Source organism: Dipodomys spectabilis, unplaced genomic scaffold (assembly GCF_019054845.1).
Source record: "Dipodomys spectabilis isolate Male_0828 unplaced genomic scaffold, ASM1905484v1 ptg000112l, whole genome shotgun sequence".
In the NCBI taxonomy this organism is placed as follows: Eukaryota; Metazoa; Chordata; class Mammalia; order Rodentia; family Heteromyidae; genus Dipodomys; species Dipodomys spectabilis.
The window spans coordinates 1,379,514-1,399,776 of NW_024870789.1; the positions used below are offsets into that span (position 1 = coordinate 1,379,514).

Below are 20,263 nucleotides of genomic sequence, written 5' to 3' on the forward strand. Positions count from 1 at the left end.
GAGCAGAACACTGCACCCGTTTTTCCCTGTTACTTTCAGAGCTGCCTGACCATAGAGACACAGGCAGATATTCAGGTGGAACAGCAAATTCCTCAAGACTGGCTAGCTGGGGAAAAGGAAATATAGCCAAGGTTGAAAGACACACAGCATGTGGTCTAGGAAAGCCATCTGTCCTGAAAACCAAGTTTCTCATAGGTTTAGGCAAGAGGGTCCCAGAACCTCAGTCCTTGGATTATCAGGTGTATTCACTGGAGTTCCGTGGACCTTTGGTAGAGAGGCTAGGCACCTCCAGCAGAAAGCTGGGTGTCTGAGGTGGGACTGAGGAGAGCATCCAGAGACTGACTGTGTAAGCAATCATGTTCAAACAAGGAGATCCTGGGTGGGAGGAAGATGAGGGGCTCCCATTGCAGAGAGCAGAAATCCATTCCCCAGCACAGCCCAGTCATGTCTCCATCCTCTCCTGTCCTAACCAGGAATTCGATGTTTTGGAGCAGGTGATGCAGCTGCAGACCACCTGCAATTATTATACCTTCACACCAGAACAACAGTGTGATGCCTGGTTCAAGAGCCTAGAGCAGCTCAGCGAGAAGGCCAGGTGAGCTGGAACCACAGGGCAACATGAGTGGGGTTGTCCCTAGGATGGAGTCCTGAGAGCCTAGGTCTCTACCTGTGTCACTGTGATGCTCTATTAGGCCAATGAGGAACTGGTATCAGGTTCTACAGTTCAGGCAGACACTGGGCGGGGCCCAAGCATGCTATTCTCTCAGCTCAAAGCCACACTTTTCCTTAGTTATGACCTGTCTCTTGCACTGGAGCTCCAGACCCAGACTAACACCAAAAGCCGTAATACCAAGCAGCGTTTCAGCATTGGCCAGGCCTGAAAGAAGTAAGTTCCTGGGCCTTGGTGGGCAGGGGCCAGGGAACATGCTGGGATGGGACACAGGAGCCAGATATCCAGGTGATTCCTTTCCATGACCAACCGTGTTCCTGGGCTGAGAGTCCTTGTTCTCTGATTCTCACTTCCTCACTGTCATGTCTCTATGGACCTTTATTTGAGGAAGGAGGAAGGTAGCTGGTGGTGGACCTAGATCCTTGACTGAGGCACCAATCACAGAGTGTCTTGGTGTCCAGAAGTTGGTTCTTCTTTCTTTGTAGAGTAAACATGCCATCTATAAAATTGTCATGCCCAGAAAACTAACCTCTATACCAGTGGAAGCTCCCAGTCCACACCATTGGATCAGGCCAAGTGTTGCCCAGACAACAGCAGTGGGGCTATTCCGGAAGTGGCCTCACACAGTAACAGGAAGCTGACTGGCTCATCTAGCTCCCACATGAACTTCAACAGGAGCCTCATCAAAGAATCCTCTGAAGTCCAGAAAAGATGACACTGGCCCTTTCCATATCCCTTCTTCCCAGTGCCAGCCTTCTCTATATCCATACTGTGATCCCCAAAATCCAGTTCCAAAATTCAGTTTCTGAAAGGCCCTAGAACTGGCTGCCACACCGGAGCACTTCTAAATGTCCTGGCTTCTCCTGACATTGTTGTGGTCCACCACAGGTCTGGGAATAAGCACTTCCAAACTCAAGTCCAGAAGCCACACTGTACTTGCCACTCTGCTCATGTCCAGGTAACACTCAGAATCACATATCTATAGTCTCCTCCTTCTGTCACAATTACACTTGAAATTGGACAGTGTCCTATCATCCAGGACTCCTGGAAGTGCCTCAGGGGCCAGCTCCTGTTGAGGGTAGAGGAATGCCCACGAGTCTTGACCTGACACCTTTCTCTGGTGCAGGTCACTACCACATTTGCCTGTGGATTCTGCAGACTTTCTTACCAAGCTTATATGACATTCAATTCTATCATCCTGCCTAGAGAATTGAAGGGACCCAGGAGATAGCCTCCCTGCCTTTTATTCATTCTAGCCTTTAGTAGGCTGCACTGAAGAGTCTCCTGTCAAGGATGACTGAGAATGAGTGTGGCTCACAACAAAGCTTAGCTCCAGACACCATAGAGGGAAGGCCTCTTCTAGAACTCTGTCTTTACTACTCAAGGGTAGACAATAAATGACCTGCCCAGTTAACATGCCACTCCATACAGAAAAAGCATCCTGGGCATTAGAGAGCACATGGATATAACTTTTGAGGCACTTGGAACTGTGTCTATTTATTGTTTGTAGTTAGCATTTGTAGAAAGAGGAGAAAGCACAGTGCTACTGATTGGGCAGGGCAATGTGTAGATATCATAAATGTATAGATAGAAAATATAGACTTGTTATTTATAATACAATGTTCTTTCTACTATAATCATTGTGGTTTTACTTTCATCTCTAGTGTAAATAAGACACTCTTCCACGTTATGTGAAATTCAAAGTATTTAGTTTGTACAGTTCAGTGGACTTTATGGAGAAGTAGAGAATGATGCCACCATTTCCCTCTCTAATGAAGGAGGGTATGGCCACCCTGCAGAGACCAAGAGTTCAAATCTGTTTCACTAAACTGGTTGCTGCCATGATATGATGCAAGCAATTCTGGGACTGGAGGTTTGGGTCTCTTTAACAATAATATTTCCAGGGAAACAGCAATGACACTCAAGGTTGGAGGAGGTGTTTTTGACTATCCCTACATAACTTGCTGCCTCTGGGAAGGGATCAGATTTAAAAGTCAGGGGAGTACTTCATGGAAAGGGACCCTGCTGAAATTGAGGAGTTAAGGGAACGTCTCTAGGCCAGTGATGACAAGAGACAATGGAACAGAAAAATCAGTGAAATCACTCACAGAGATTAACAGGCACCACAAAATTCATTTAAAAATGTCACCAGAAAAATAGGAGACTGCAGCCTTCCACAAGGTACTAACCCAGCTGAGGAGGAGTGTCAATCAGGTTTCCCTGGCCAAACCACTATGCATAATGTAAGAGAAATATATACTATAGTGTATATCAATAGAATGGCATGGTGGAATTATTTACTTGCTTATCTTTTTTATGAGAGAGAGAGAGAGAGAGAGGACTTTCTATTTAGTCCAAGATGTCTTCAAACACTTCCCCCTGCATCAACCTCAGGAGTGCTGGTATGGAGGTGGTACAGCCCTCTGACACCCACTCAGGCTCCCTCTGTGCGGGTCTGGGTCAGTCCCCTGTATTCCTGCTGGGTCCCTGCCTCTTCCTGGTCCCTTTGCACCCTGCCTTGCTGTCCTCCTCTGATTTGGTATCAACTTTCTCAGGTGTTGCCACATCTCCCACTACATGTGGTGGACACTCACCCAGTCACTGTCCAGCCAAGTAAGGGTGCCTACCCATGGTGTAGCACTCTAACTACTGCTGCTATTTTTCAGCTCTGGCTTACTTTCCTTTAATTTCTCTCTCCTAAATCAGTGAACTATCAAGTCTGCACTGGGCCTGAGCTGCTTTTTCATGGCACCTACTCCCTGCAGCCCAGCCTTTCCCATCTTCCCAGTGTCAGCTAACCCATGGGCCCAGGCAGTTCATGGCTGCCCTCTAGATCCCAGCTTCACCTGACAGTGACAGAAAGATGGCAGCCAGGACCCCATTTTGTCTCTCCTGGGGTGCTCTGCTGGTCAACATTTTCCCCTGGGTCCACATCACCTGTAACTGCTATAACTGCATGTCCTCTTTCCTTGGTGTTGTAGGGAGATGCTGCCATGGGGTACCCTGGGGTCCCTGCTGCCCACCCCTGCAATCATCCCTGCTATGGGGCATGAGGAAGCATTTGGCCTGTTCTGAATCCTGCTGCATATGCCAATTGTGATGCAAATTGATCCAGATTCTTGGAAATTTTATTGAGTACAGTTTAGTACAACCACAGAATGTTTATTTTGGGATATAGTTTTTTAAATCCATGCTGGCAACAGAGGTGAAGAAAGAGATATAAGCTTACCCTACTGAGCTTTATTCACTTTGCTATCAATGTGGATACTTGCTTCCTGATAAGCTCATTAATATTTGAGAAATACAAAAGGTAAATAAGTATATGTTGCTCATAATCTAAGATTTCATTGAGACATAGAACAAATCCAAATCAGCAGCAGAGCCTTAACTTTTTTAGTACAATGGTTAGTGCTGGCAAGTGAAGATTTGGGCATAAACAGTAAGGAAAATAATTTTCTTCTCCACAAACTTTCAACACATTAAAGCATTATTTGTTTGAACATTATTTTCAAATTAGGAGTTATGTTGATTTTTGTGTCATTTCTGGGATAGAACTCAGGACGACAAGCTCTTCCTTAGCTTATTCACTCAAGACTTGAGCTCTGCCATTGATCTATAGTTTAACCTTTGTCCTTTGACTGATTAATGGGAGATGAGTTAAGAATTTCTACAGTTTATCTACTCAGGCTGGCCCCAAACTGCAGTCCTCAGATTTCAGCTTTCTGCTTACCTAGCATTACATAATGAGCCATAAGTGATTTGAAGTTAATGAATGTATATGTGGTACTCAGTGTCTGCCCTCTGTTTCTGAGCTTTTTTCTTTTCTTTCTCCTTCCTTTCTTCCTTCCTTGCCAGCTTCCTTCCTTCCTTCCTTCTTATTCTCTCTTTCTTTCTTCCTTTCTTTCTTTCTATCTTTCCTTCTTTCTTTCTTTTTCTTTGTTTTTTTTCTTTCTGTCTTTCTTGCTTGCTTTTTTTCTTTCTATCTTTCCTTATTCTTTGCTAAAAGCTAGTGACCTATCAATTGATCCACAGATCTACTTTTGGCTTCATGGGGTCAATCAAAAATAAGAGGTTCATAGTCTATGTCAGAAAAACAAACTTTAGGTCTTTAGGAAAATGGCAGAGGAGAATCTGGAGGCTAAACAAGCTGTTGCATAGAAAGCAGTTTTAGAGGTCCAGTGAACAGTCCTAAGCCAGAGAATCACACCACGTGTGCCATCACAGGACAGAGAGTTAGGCCAGAGAGGGAAAATGCAGGCAAGGAGACAGATCTGAGCACTTGCCAGCAGCTGCTGCTGTGGTGGCAGTGGTGGCGGCAGCAGCCGTGTCCACCATACCTGCAAAACAGAGAGTCTGGGACGAAGGAGCCAGACGCAGCGGGCAAGCAGATTCTACTCAACACCAGCAAGAACCGACAAGGAGCAGACATCTTCATCCTGCAGTTCGCAGACCAGAGACGACCCAGGAAACAAGACTCGGTGTGAGTAGAAGCCTAACGTCCTCACTCCTTCTCAGGGAGCAGAGGAGGGAAGGCCACCCCTCCCCACCCCAGTACCAGAGATCTCCATCTTGGATAATGACAAAGCTCAGCGGAGATGCCAGCTTCAACTCAGGCCTTGGAAGAAAACTAGGGTCATTTAGCAGGTCACAAGAACCTAAGCTGACCTGCCAGACTCAGCTCCACCCAGGGAAAAGTCACCCAGCTCGGGCGGCAGCACCAGGAGTGGCTTTCTTCACTGAGTAATCAGAGCCAGAGGCTGCCCTTCCCTATAGCAGCCTTGACAATCAATTGAAATTCAGTAAACATAAACCCTGAGAGTGGCTCCAGGCTGGACTCTGTGACTTTCTAACAAACTAGCTCCTGGGAAAAGCTACTGTTTGCTGAAATGCCTCAACTCTACCCAGAACCTAGCCTCATCACAGCATCTCCAAACTTGAGGAAAAAGCCATCTTCCTCTTTTGTGATACTCAAAGCAGATCTCCCTCCCATTGAACTAACCTGGGAGGAGGATCACAAAATCCTGGGTAAAGCAGAGCATTTTTCTGCCTGTTCAAACAAACTGACTTAAGAAACCAAACCAAGCCACAGGAAAAACAAACACCACAAACAGACCAGAGACTCCAACAAAAGGCTGGTTAAGGACACACGGGAGATACAGGATTTTTCCGACACCTCCCAAAAAAACACAAAGACTTTTTTTCCTTTTTTTTTTTCGTACCTTTCATAAAAAATTTTTTCTAAGACTTTTTTTAATTTTAATTTTTACCTTTTTAGAAAAAATTGTTTTCTAGTAAGTTTTTTTCCTCTTATAATTTTTATTTTAGGGGTATATGTATGTGTGTGTTTTTATTTATTTTTTTTCATTTTAAAAAATTATTTTTTGTTTTTTGTTTAACTCTGCTGAACTTCAGATCTTTTTATCTTTCTTTCTTATCATTTACACCTTTTCTTCTCTTTCGTTCTTCTTTATGTGACTTAATTGTTGTTCTGCACATCCTCAGATAAACCTGTAGTCGATTTTTAGACCTTAACCCCATTTTGCACACAATCCACAAATTTATTACTCAATTCAAAACCTCTTAGACTTAAATTCCTTAATATAGCAGTACTACTTCTTGAAAGCTATATAATATTTTAAGTATTTTTATTTGTAATTTTTCACATCTCCTTTATAGCCCTCCCCTTCTCTCATTATATCCATGTTCTTCTCTGAATATTTTGTTTTCGTTTCTGCATAATATTTTTAATTTTTACTTTTGTATTTTTTCTGGTCTCTTCTTTTCCTCCTTTCTATTTCTTCTTTTTTTCTCTATACTTTCATCCTATCCAGCCTATTTCCTGCTTTGAGATTAGGATTTAGTTAAGTTAACTCTCCCTGTGTCTTCCCACATCACTCTATTTCTATTCCTCACACCAATACTCCTCCAACTCTTCAATGAAATTGAAAGAGAAAGTTCACTACGGAACACATTCTATGAAGCCAGCATAACCCTCATCCCAAAACTCAGCAGGGACTCATCAAAGAAAGAGAACTATAGACCCATTTCTTTGATGAACATTGACGCAAAACTTCTCAACAAAATTTTGGCCAATCGACTTCAGCAATTCTTCCAAAAAATCATACACCACGATCAAACAGGATTCATTTCAGGGATGCAAAGCTGGTTCAATATATGTAAATCAACTAATATCATTCATCACATCAGCAGGAGCAAGGATAAGAACCACCTGGTTATATCAATAGATGCAGAAAAAGCATTCGACAAGATCCAAAACCGCTTTATGATGAAGGTTTTGGAAAAATTAGGAATCCATGGAACATGCTTCAATACAATAAAGGCTGTATGTGACAAACCTACAGCAAGCATTACACTTAATGGTGAAAAACCTAAAGCCATTTCCTCTTAACTCAGGAATGAGACTAGGATGTCCACTCTCTCCACTTCTCTTCAATCTAGTATTAGAATGCCTAGCTACAGCAATAAGACAAAATGCAAACATAAAGGATATCCAAATAGGGAAAGAAGAAATACTACTCTCGCTCTTTGCAGATGACATGATCTTGTATTTAAAGAATCCCATACACTCCACTTCCAAATTACTCAACCTAATTCAAAACTTTGGCAAAGTAGCAGGGTATAAAATTAAGCCCCCAAAATCAATGGCTTTTCTGTATGCCAACAATGAGAAAAGTGTGGCTGAATTTACGAAAGCACCTCCATTTGTAATAGCCCCACAAAAAATAAAATACTTAGGAATTAACTTAACCAAAGAAGTGAAGGACCTCTATGATGAAAACTTTAAAAACTTGAAAAAGGAAATCAAAACAGAACTTAGAAAGTGGCAAAAACTCCCATGCTCCTGGGTTGGAAAGATTAAAATCGTGAAAATGGCAATACTTCCCAAGGCTATCTACAAATTCAATGCGATACCTATCAAAATTCCAACCTCATTCTTCAAGGAAATAGAAGAGGCAACCCAAAAATTCATATGGAACAATAAAAGACCCCGAATAGCAAAACAAACCTTGGAAACAATCCTCAATCCAACGGAAAGAACACTGCTGGAGGAATATCAATACCAAATTTCAAACTGTACTATAATGCCATAGTAATCAAAACAGCTTGGTACTCGCACAAGAACAGACCTCAAGACCAATGGAATAGAATTGAAAACCCAGAAATGAACCTACAGACTATAGCCATCTAATCTTTGATAAGGGAGCTAAAAAAACTAGAATGGAAGAAAGACAGCCTCTTCAGTAAATGATACTGGCAAAATTGGTTAACTACTTGTAGAAAACTAAAGCTAGATCCTGATATATCACCCTGCACCAGAATCAACTCCAAGTGGATCAAAGACCTCGGAGTCAAAGCAAACAATCTGAAAACATCACAGGATGGAATAGGAGAAACCCTAGATCTCCTTGGCACAGGCCGAAATTTTCTTTTTTTTATGAATTCCATAAGTTTTTTTAAATATTATTACTATTTTTTAATTTTTATTTTTTGTGAACATACTGTACAGAGGGGTTACAATTACATGGGCAGGTTAATGCGTACATTTCTTATCAACCATTGCAGCCTCCTCCTCCTTTGTTTACCCTTCACATCCCTTCCCAGCCTCCCCCCCCCACCCGATCCCCCTGCCGCCATCCCCACTATTCTTGAAGGCCTTCAAAGCAGAGCTCACACCAATATTCCTCCAACTCTTCAATGAAATTGAAAGAGAAAGTTCACTACCGAACACATTCTATGAAGCCAGCATAACCCTCATCCCAAAACCAGGCAGGGACTCATCAAAGAAAGAGAACTATAGACCATTTCTTTGTTGAACATTGACGCAAAACTTCTCAACAAAACATTGGCCAACCGACTTCAACAATTCATCCAAAAAATCATACACCACGATCAAACAGGATTCATTTCAGGGATGCAAAGCTGGTTCAATATACGAAATTTTCTTAATAGAGACCCAGAAGCACAACAAATCAAAGAAAGGTTGAACAAATGGGATTGCATGAAGTTACAGAGCTTCTACATGGCAAAGGACATAGCTAGCCCACAGATTGGGAGAAGATCTTCACTAGCCATACAATGGACAAGGATTTCATATCTAAAATATACTTGGAACTCAAAAAATTAAATCCCCCAAAAACAAATCATCAAAGAAACAACTGCCCAATAAATAAGTGCGCTAAAAACTTAAAGAGAAACTTCTCTGAAGAAGAAAGAAGGATGGCCAATAGACACATGAAGAAATGCTCAACCTCCCTAGCCATAAAAAAAAATGCAAATCAAAACAACATTAAGATACCACCTCACCCCAGTTAGAATGGCAAAAATCAAGAACTCTAATAACAGCAGATGCTACAGGGGATGTGTACAGAAGGGAACCTTACTTCATTGTTGGTGGGAATGTAAACTTGTTCAACCACTTTGGAAAGCGGTATGGAGGTTCCTCAAAAGACTTCACATAGAGCTCCCCTATGACCCAGCAATCCCACTTTTGGGCATTTACCCAAATGTTTACAACAACACTAAAGCTACCAGCACAACTATGTTTATTACAGCCTTATTTACTATAGCTAAGATATGGAACCAACCCAGATGCCCCTCAGTAGATGAATGGATCAAGAAAATGTGGTATATATACACAATGGAATTCTATGCCTCCATCAGGAAGAATGACATTGCCCCATGTGTTAGGAAATGGGAAGACTTGGAAAAAATTATATGAAATGAAGTAAGCCAGGCCCAAAGAAACATAGGTCCCATGGTTTCCCTCATTTGCAATAACTAGTTTATATATGTATGTCTGAGACAAGCAGAAATGGTCAAAGGCTATGTACATATCACCATATAAGATGATGATACGTGAAATGAACTCCAAAATAGGGAAACAAGTGGTTTTATTTTCTTTAGTGCTATTGTTTAAAACAGATTTATAATGAACAATGTGTTTTTTTTTTGTTTCTTTTGTATGTTCCTCCCCTATAGTATAGGGGAGTTGGTTCAGGTGCCCTGCATCTTGGATACACATTTTTCTAATTTGGGAATGGGAAGGGAAAAAACAAAATGCTTAAATAGGTATACAGGTTGTCACATTGTAACAATGAGATGTACAAGGCACTAATTTGAAAATGAACTTTAGAACTTGGTGGGAGAGGGAGGAGTTGTGGGGGTAGGAGGGAAGGGCTGGTAGGGGAAAACAAAGGAGGAGGCAACAATGCTGGATAAGAAATGTACTCCTTACCTTGCTCATGCAATGGTAACTTCTCTGTACAGCAATTCACACAAAAAAATTTAATTAAAAAAAAGATAAATAAAGGAAGCCATGTGCTAGGGGCTCATGCATATAATTCGAGCTACTCAGGAGGCTGAGATCTGAGGATCTCGGTTCAAAGCCAACCAGGGCAAGAAAGGCAGTGAGTCATTTATCACCAATACACCCATAAGAAGGTGTGCTGTGGTTCAAGTGGTAGAGCGTAACGTTGAGGTGAAGAGCTCTGGAAAAGCGGCCAGGGGCAGAATTCAAGCCCCATTCTCAACAAAGAAACGGTGAGTAGATTGATAGATAGATAGATAGATACATATATACATACATACATACATACACACACACGTACATACATACATACATACATAGTTAGATACATAGATGAAAAAAGAAAACAAAAGAAAAGAAAAGAATAGCAACAAAGAAAAAACTATTTCCATTTCCTGCACAATATTATTTCCAAATTATTTGCCAGTTGAAGCTTGGATAAATCTGGGTTGTGGAGCCCATAATCCCTTAGGATGGATGGTACCTGAATTTTCTGATTTATAAACTAAGAAATTAGAAATTATTGATTTCTACTACTAATTAATTTTGCAAGTAATTAATGCCTACGAAAGAGTACTGTCCTCCAAACAGTCCTTAATATAGCAAAATCTGAATACTGTTTCCAAGGGCTCTGATGCCTAATTTGTGGGTCTGTATCCAGAACTAATTTGTTTATTTAGAAAGAAGGGAGAGCCTCTCATGAGCTGCTAGCATTGACATCCAAGCCTTGATGTTTAAGTGAGGAGGACAAGTCAGATAGTTGACATGGTACCTGACAGGGAGGAGGGAAGTGCAAGAGCACCTACATCAGGACTTGTGGAGTTTTACTGGGGAGGTACAGACATCATTTCTCAACTACATCCTCTATGCATAGCCCTGCACATAGGTATTGCAGTGTGCTTAGTAAAATAGAAAGCATCTGTAAACTTTAGAGCCTAGTTGCTAAGATCTAATCATTTGCTTCAACAAAAATCTGTGTTCAAATACTCAAAATGTTACTAAGTGCAATGATGCAGTTCTTTTTTCTAATTAATTATCCCTTAAGGAGTTTCAGTTCCATAAGTCAGGTTAGAAGTCCAGTGCATCTTGATCAATGTTACTATTTCCACCATCTTTCCTCAGCCCATTCCTATCCTCAAGTTACAGTGTTCAAATTTTACACAATGTACATTGCATATAATGACTGCATTTGCTCATTTGCCCTCTCTCCCTTTGTGTGTCCCCCTGCTTGCCCTAGCCAAGAACCACTTCTTTGTACCAGAATCTCAAACAAGGCCAGACATTGTGGTACCTGTGCATATCCCCCAGCACTAGAAGGATGATAAAGGACAATAGAAACCTACCTAAGCGGCCTCAAACAAAACCCACTGCCCATTCTTAAATGGATTGTGATGCTAGTTGTTTGTAAGGGCTTCTTACTAATTATGTTTTTTATTTTGAAACAACTTTAAACTTGCAGAAAAGTTGGATTGAGGGAACAAAACAATTTCCATAAAGATCAATTTGCTTTGTTAGTGTGTGTGTGTGTGTGTGTGTGTGTGTGTGTGTGTGTGTGTGTGTGTGTGTGTGTGTGTGTGTGTGTTTGCTCCTGGGCTTGAACTCAAAGCCTAGGCATTGCCCCAAGCTTCTTTGCTCAAGGCTAGTGCTCTACCCCTTGAGCCAGAGCTCCTCATCTAGCGTTTTTGTTTTTATGGTGATTGGACATAAAACTCTCACGGCTTTCTCTGCTTCGATTAGTTTCAAACCATGATCCTCTGATCTCAGTCTTCTGAGCAATTAGATAACAAGTGTTACTACCAACAGCAGGTTCTGTATGCTTTATAAAAACCTATCTTCTCCATGGTACTTTGAGAAAAGCTGCAATGTTAATACCGAGATAATATTATTTTACTGGACGAATAAAATTGTGGAACTTGTTATGTACTATTCAATGCTTTGATCCATGCATGACTCATGGAAAGGTTCAACCAAACTAATCAGTGTATGTGTTATGAAACACATACAGTCTACTCTCTGAGTAATTTCCTGGTAAACTGTATATTCTTAATAGCTGTAGTTGCCATAACAGGCAAGTGTCTAGAGACAAGTGGGTAATATTATCTTGTCTTTAATATTAACAATATTATTATTAATACCAATCTTATTAATAATATTAGTATTAATACCAATCTTACTCTTAACAATTCACATTTTTTTTTAACACCATCCTTCCCACACTGCTTCAGGAATCAGATTTCCCAGTGTTCTCCATTCTATGACAGAGTTTCATCTTTCATGACAAGGCTGATACTTATCTAACACCTTCTTTCCCTGTTCTACTGTCTGTCTAAACAGCCCTCATGTGGTAGGTGGAAGTCTGTTGAGTTCTGGCTGAGAGTAAATAGCCTTGACTAAAATTCCTACTACAATTTTGTAATTACTATTTAAAGTTAAAAATGTGGAATGAAGGCTGGGAATGTGGCTTTGTGGTACAATGCTTGCCTAGGATGTATGAAGAACTGAGTGTGATCCTCATTGCTACATAAACAGACAAAGACAGAAGTGGCGCTGTGGCTCACGTGGTACAGTGTTGGCCTTGAGAAAAAGAAAACAAAAAACAAACAAACTCAGGGATAGTGACCAGGCCTTGAGTTCACTGCCAGGACTGGAAAAAATGAGGAATGAAAATATTACAATAGAGCTCTGGCCTCCCTGAGGTCAATATTACCATGGGGCGGGGAACAAAGCTAGAAATTAGACTTGACAGTTTCTTGTCCTTGGAAGTTGTACACTTGAAATGTTAGACGAGAAATGACTAAATGCCCCAAATTCATGGTCCTACCGGTTAGTATTACAGTCTTCAATAATTTATTGATACTGTTCTTTTCTTTTTCACATGTCCATCTTTCTGTGGAAGGCCTACAAATGACTGCATAGAAATGAAAGATTCAGCATATTCCCAGAGTGTAGCCCTGGAAGCAGCCTCTCCCACAGGGCAGCCACATCCCTACATCCCACATCCCTGCAGCTTTCCACAACTGCAATTAATCAACCTTGAACACTTCACTTCGAACCTATGGTGAGGAGAGGCTATTAGCTTGCCAATTAAACTGCATGACTGAATTCACTAATAAAGTAAGAAACCAGCTGAGTCCCCTGTGCCAGGGCCCATTTGTTGAAGCAGGAACCACAGTCACAGGTAAACCCAGGTCTCTACAGGTAAGGAAGCTGCAGTGGACTGGTTTAGAAATGCTATCTACACATGCCAGGGTCAAACAAGCTTTCTCTAAAACTTAATAAAATATTAAAGAGAGACCAGGAAATATATAAGCATTGGCCTGATGAATATTGGGGAGCTCAAGGCAGTTTGAGAGCAAACTCTCACCTAACATCACCTCAACATAACATAACAAGGCATAACATCAAACCAAACAAAGCACAACGATGGCATTCTAAAAGGGGCAAGATGAATGGATGCCTCCTACTCACTAGCAGTGCCGATCAGTCGTTCTTGAGCTCTTCTGCTAGTCATCAAATATTGCAGATCTGTAAAGTCCATGTAAGATGAAGTGGTGCATGCCTGTAATTCCAGCACTCAGGAGGCTGAGATATGAAAACTGTAATTTCAAGTCCAGATCGAGGCTACATTGGGAGACTATCTCAAAAAGAATAAAGAAAAGTTCCATGTAGAAGCCAAAAGGAGTCCAGTATTTGGTAATTAATTGGTCATCTCACACAAGAGATTGGTCCCACAACTCACCTATTGTTAGTGGCTTAGGCGGCTTCTCCACTGTCCCCCACCTCCTCCCTTCTCAGTCTATTCACAGAAGCCTTAGCTGAATAAAATACCAGGATTCAAAATAAAAGTACTTCTAGACGGTCCCATTGCACAGAGCCAGGTTCTAAAGCCCAGGGGTCCCATACACAGACAGCCTTTCCACATGTTAGCTATAGGGCTGGGATGAGCATTCAGGAAGAAATCTAGTAAGGACTGACCGATTTCCCTCCATGCTCCATCTCATGCTAGAAGGTAATCAAGGGTCCTACAATGGTATTACTGCCTCATGTAATTCTATAAAGAGGCAATAGCAAGTGATACAATTTTCATGGTTTGCTCATTGGGCACTTCACAATTGAGAGAACCACCAGGAAGACTGCATTTTTAGGTAAATTTTGAAAAGCTAAGGAAGAAAACCAAGAAAAACACAACTCACTATCTTCCTCTGAGGTACCAAGGCCCTTCCAGATGTCACAGTGACAAGAAACAGCTGTGTTTCTGTATAATGTGTAGAACAGAAGCTTTAAGGCCTAGCCTTGATGTATAACATTTTGTGAAGTAATAGCATTAACCTGAGATGAATATAACTGCCAGATAGAAAAATTTTACATCTTAGGTCTGGGAAGGTGGCTCAGTGGTAGAGCGCTTGCCTTGCATGCATGAGGCCCTGGGTTCGATTCCTCAGTAACACAGAAGCAAAATAGAAAAATGCCGGAAGGGGCGCTATGGCTCAAGCGGTAGAGCTGAGGAGCTGAAGAGCTGAGGGACAGCTCCCAGGCCCAGTGTACAGGCCCCACGACTGGACACACACAAAAAAAGAAAACTTTTACATCTCATTTGCATACATCAATAGTGAATATCCATTGGCATAGCATGAGGCAAGGATTGATAATTGTGCCAATGAATAATCACATGTGAAAACATATAAAATCATACCACAAACACTAATCCCATGAGCTTACCAAACATAACAGATCTTTTGTTTGGTGCAACTATAAAAGGAGTAATACCTAGTACAGGGACACAGCAGCACGCACTGCCCAGTATCAGACCATACAGCTTATGTGTCAAGGATTTACCAGTGCCTAAGTCCCAACTCTATCCTGGAAGTTTCAGCTCAGGTCAATCCTCAGCTTGATTTCACCCACTCACTTATTCTCCAGATGAAGTGTGCCTGAAAATCATCTCTAGAACCAAACTCAACTCTTCTTGAAATAAGTTGTGTACCTTGAACCAGAATGTCACTGGAAACAACTCTGATTTTTGACACCACGTGGCCTCAACAGCTCAGTGACAGCTCTGTTACTGGGCAGTATCTTATCTGGCCATAAGCTCTTGTCCTTAGGCAAGGCCTCTTGAAACCCTGTGCCCACCATTTTAACCCTTTCCTAGCCTACATTGGTCGATACTTCCATTAATTGGAAGTGTAAGGTATGGTCTGAGAATTGATATTACTAATTAGGGGTAGAATAAAAATCGACTATGTTGTTAGTGCCCTAGGATCTTAAGTGTTTCGTGAATTAATGTCAAGCAAATCAACATATATTTCTAATTCATAACTACTTAATAAAATTTGATATTATATATAACATTGCTCACAACACAGGGTTTCTTCAACACAATCCACATCTGCAGCCCCTCTGTGGCTGTTTTGGCAGTGTGCTTTGCAGATGAGGAAAACACCATCATTTTAGGATCCTGTGAGGCTTCTATTAAAGAGTAATTCCATTTTAGTGATATCCATTCCAGGATTTAGACTGTCCTTATCAATGGCCTACCTGGATAATACTTTTAATGGGGGAAGACATACTGCAAGTTCCTATCTTATTTCAATATAATCCTTGTTCACCTCTAGCAGAATCCTGACACACAGGCAGATCCTTCCCAAGGGAGATGAAAGGCTGACAGAAATTCACAGGTGTAGGCTGGGCCCACCTTCCTCTGACCAGTGATTAATAAAAATGACCACTGTTCCTTTTGCCCCAGGGTGGACACTGACCTAAAATACTTTCTCATTTCACAAAAAGGAGACTACCAAATGAAAACTGAAAATAAGTTCATGTCTTCTCGAATTTTATAAGAACAAGAGCAGAGATACATAGAGGACAAATTCTAAGTGGGCTAATGTGAAATACAAGATAGTCCCATTCTTCAGGAGGTATAGAGGTCAAGCAAAAACACTACATTGAAACTTGTGCCAAGCCAATCTTCTCTCCAAGGCAACGGTAATATTTTTTCAAATGCGATGTCATCTAGATACATGCCTTCCTCTCCCCATAATGACTCATTATACCTTATCCCCCATTGTGTACTCACAATCCACAAATTTATTACTCAATTCAAAACCTCTTAGACTTAAATTCCTTAATAGCAGTACTATCTCTTTATACCTATATAATATTTGAAGTATTTTTATTTTTAAGTTTTTCACATTTCCTTTATATCCCTCCCCTTCTCTCATTATATCCATGTTCTTCTCTGAATATTTTGTGTTCGTGGCTGCATAATATTTTTAATTTTTACTTTTGTATTTTTTCTGTTCTCTTTTTTTCCTCCTTTCTCTTTCTTCTTTTTTTCTCTCTCTATACTTTCATCCTATCCAACCTATTTCCTGTTTTGAGATTAGGACTTAACTCTCCCTGTGCCTTCCCACATCACTCTATTCCTATTTTTTACCCACATCTCTCCCTAAACCTAAGAATTTCTGGTTTACCAAATTCTTTGCGGTTTGTAGCCCATTAATATATAGTTGTTTGATATTGAATAGAGGTATCTGTTGAACTAGATTGTACCTGCAGACTATTGATTATGCAAATTCACACTTTGGTTGATGCTTGCCTTAAGTTAGTGCTCTAGCACAAAACTGGTGTTATTTTCATCCCAAATGGGCAGAGTAAGCTGGAAAATCACAAGAAAAATGGCAAGTCCAGGTATCTCAACTGCCACTTATGCTAATCAAGGGCCAGAACAGTTAATGAATAATCCAGAGGAGAGTTCCCAAATAGCTCTAAAACACTGCTGGCAAACATGATAAATGTAAAGATTGAAAACATACAAAGGACTCTGTGTGAGCGTGATAGGGAGAGAGAGGAGGTAATCCAAAGTTTTATACAGGAATATCATGAGCTTGAGGAAGCTACTCAAAAACTGATACATGATTTCCATGCGCAGCTTGAGAATACTCAAAGAGAAAGGCAGGAATGGCATGAGCAGGCTGAGAACACTCAAAGAGAATAACAGGAATGACATGAATGTGAGGAAGCTAAGCAAAGACTAATACAGGAATTGAGAGAGCAGGATGAGAATACACAAAGATCACAAAAGGCATTCATGGAATCCATTAACAAAGAGCTGAAGGAAGTCAGGGAGACCACAAAGGGAATGATGACTGGAACCCAACAGAAGGAATGAGAGTCTAAGGAAACCATAACCAATCAACTAAGTGATTTAAGAATAAACATTGAACACCAAATTAAGGAAGTAAAGAAGTTCATACAAGATCTAAAACAAAGCTTCAACAAAGAATTTAAAGCCAACAAAGATGACCAATTAGAAGGAAAAGAAATAAAAAACAAAGTAGAAAGTCTTGACAGCAGGTTAGACCATGCAGAAGTTCGAATCTCGGGGAATAAAGACAGCCTAGATATTATAGAGAAAGAACATACAACCATCTAAGACAAGTCCAAGAAATATGATAGACCTATCCAACACTTAGAAGACACCATCAGAAGGCCTAATCTAAGGATAATGGGTGTAGAGGAGTACCTAGAAACAGAAGTTAATGGTCTAGGAAATTTGTTTAACAGGATCCTCACAGAGAACTTCCCAAACATGCAAAAAGATAAGCCTATTCAGATACGAGAAGCTTTTAGAATTCCAAATAGACCAGACCAGAAAAATACATCCCAACGTCACATTATAATCCACACAGGATCAACTCAGACCAAGGAAAAGATCCTTAAAGCTGTCAAGGAGAAAAGATTAATCACCTATAAAGAGAAACCAATTAGAATCACCTCAGATTTCTCAGCAGAGACAATCAAAGCCAGAAGAGCCTGGAATGATGTATGCCAAGCCCTAAAAACAAACAACTATCAACCAAGTATACTGTACCCAGCTAAACTCTTCTTCATAAATGATGACCAAATAAGAACCTTCCATAGCATAGAAAAATTGAAACAATATATCTCTACCAAACCAGCACTACAAAAGATTCTTAAAGATGTCCTACACATAGAAAACCAACAAGACCACAATAAAGGCCAAGAAATTGCACCCAAACTGAGAATCCAAGAACCATAGGAAGAACCCAGTTTTCGCAGCCCCCAAGAAGGTGGATAACATGGCAGGAACTCCCAAATACCTCTAAGTCCTATCTCTCCACATTAACGGACTTACTTCTCCAATTAAGTGAGAGAGACGGTCTAGTTGGATTAAAAAGCAAGATCCTTCTATCTGTTGCCTTCAGGAGTCACTTCTTGCCCATAAAAAAAACACATTTTCAATGTTAAAGGCTAGAACAAAATCTACCAAGCAAACAGCCTCCATAAACAGGCGGGAGTTGCAAACAAAATATCAGATAAAATAGACTTCAAATTAAAATTTGTGAGAAGAGATAAAGAAGGTCGCTACATACTAATTAAGGGATCTCTCCTTCAGGAAGATATTACAATTCTAAATCTCTATTCGCCAAACAACAGACCACCCAAATTTATCCAAGAAACACTACTTTCCCTCAAATCCCACATAGATCCAAAGATAACAATTGTTGGGGATTTTAACACACCACTCTCCCCACTAGATAGAACAACTCGACAAAAACTCAAAAGAGAAACCACAGATCTAAACAACGGCATAGACCAACTAGATTTAACAGACATCTACCAAATATTTTACCCAGCAGCATCAGAATACACGTTTTTCTCAGCAGCACATGGAACATTTTTAAAATAGACCACATTTTAGGCCACAAAGCAAACTTCAGAAACATTGAAGTTATACCATGCATTCACTCTGACCACAAGGGAATAACATTAGAACTCAACACCAAAAGCCACCAAAGAAAGTCCGGTATCACATGGAGGCTGAACAACACACTGCTGAATCACGAGTGGGTCAAGGAAGAGATTAGAAAGGAAATTCAAATGTTCATGCTATTCAACAAAAATGAACACACAAATTACCAGCTTCTCTGGGACACAGCAAAGGCAGTACTCAGAAGAAAGTTCATACCTCTGAGCTCCTACATCAAAAAACTGGAAAGATCTGAAACCAACAATTTAATGACACATCTAAACCTCCTTGAAAAAGAGCAGCAAGATAAACCCCAATACAGTAGACGGAAAGAAATAATTAAAATTAAATCTGAATTAAATGAATAAGAACCAAAAAAATCTACACAAAGAATCAACAAAACAAAGAGTTGGTTCTTTGAAAAAATTAACAAAATTGAGAGACCCTTAGCAAATCTTATCAGAAAAAGAAGAGAACACACCCAAATAAATAAACTCAGAGATAAGAATGGAAACATCACCACAGAAACAACCAATATTCAGAACATTATAAGGGAATACTTCTCAAAACTTTATGCTAATAAGTTTGAAAACTTGGCAGAAATGGACCTTTTCTTAGCAAATATTGACATACCAAAACTAAACCAAGATGAGTTAAACCATCTTAACAGGCCCATATCAAGCATTGAAATAGAAAAAGCAATAAGAGACCTTCCAGGTAAGAAAAGTCCAGGACCAGATGGTTTTACAGCGGAATTTTACAAGGCCTTCAAAGCAGAGCTCACACCAATACTCCTCCAACCCTTCAATGAAATTGAAAGAGAAAGTTCACTACGGAACACATTCTATGAAGCCATCAAAACCCTCATCCCCAAACCAGGCAGGGACTCATCAAAGAAAGAGAACTATAGACCCATTTCTTTGATGAACATTGATGCAAAACTTCTCAACAAAATTTTGGCCAATCGACTTCAACAATTCATCCAAAAAATCATACACCACGATCAAACAGGATTCATTTCAGGGATGCAAAGCTAGTTCAATATACGCAAATCAACTAATATTATTCATCACATCAACAGGAGCAAGGATAAGAACCACATGGTTATCTCAATTGATGTAGAAAAAGCATTCGACAAGATCCAACACTCCTTTATGATGAAGGTTTTGGAAAAATTAGGAATCCATGGAACATTCCTCAATACAATAAAGGCTGTATACGACAAACCTACAGCAAGCATTATACTTAATGGTGAAAAACCTAAAGCCATTTCCTCTTAACTCAGGAATGAGACTAGGATGTCCACTCTCTCCACTTCTCTTCAATCTAGTATTAGAATGCCTAGCTACAGCAATAAGACAAGATGCAAACATAAATGATATCCAAATAGGGAAAGAAGAAATACTACTCTCGCTCTTTGCAGATGACATGATCTTGTATTTAAAGAATCCCATACACTCCACGTCCAAATTACTCAAGCTGATTCAAAACTTTG

General features: G+C 40.3%; 1 protein-coding gene across 1 annotated transcript in view; it reads left to right on the forward strand.

Moving 5' to 3' along the window:
• Nucleotides 1-356: 356 nt before the first annotated feature.
• LOC122114866 (spermatogenesis-associated protein 31A6-like) overlaps nucleotides 357-20,263 on the forward strand; it is a 48,172-nt gene continuing 28,265 nt past the window's right edge. The window contains exon 1 of the mRNA XM_042688129.1: nucleotides 357-595. Within this exon, the coding sequence (XP_042544063.1) occupies nucleotides 357-595 (239 nt within the window). The remainder of the gene's footprint in view (nucleotides 596-20,263) is intronic.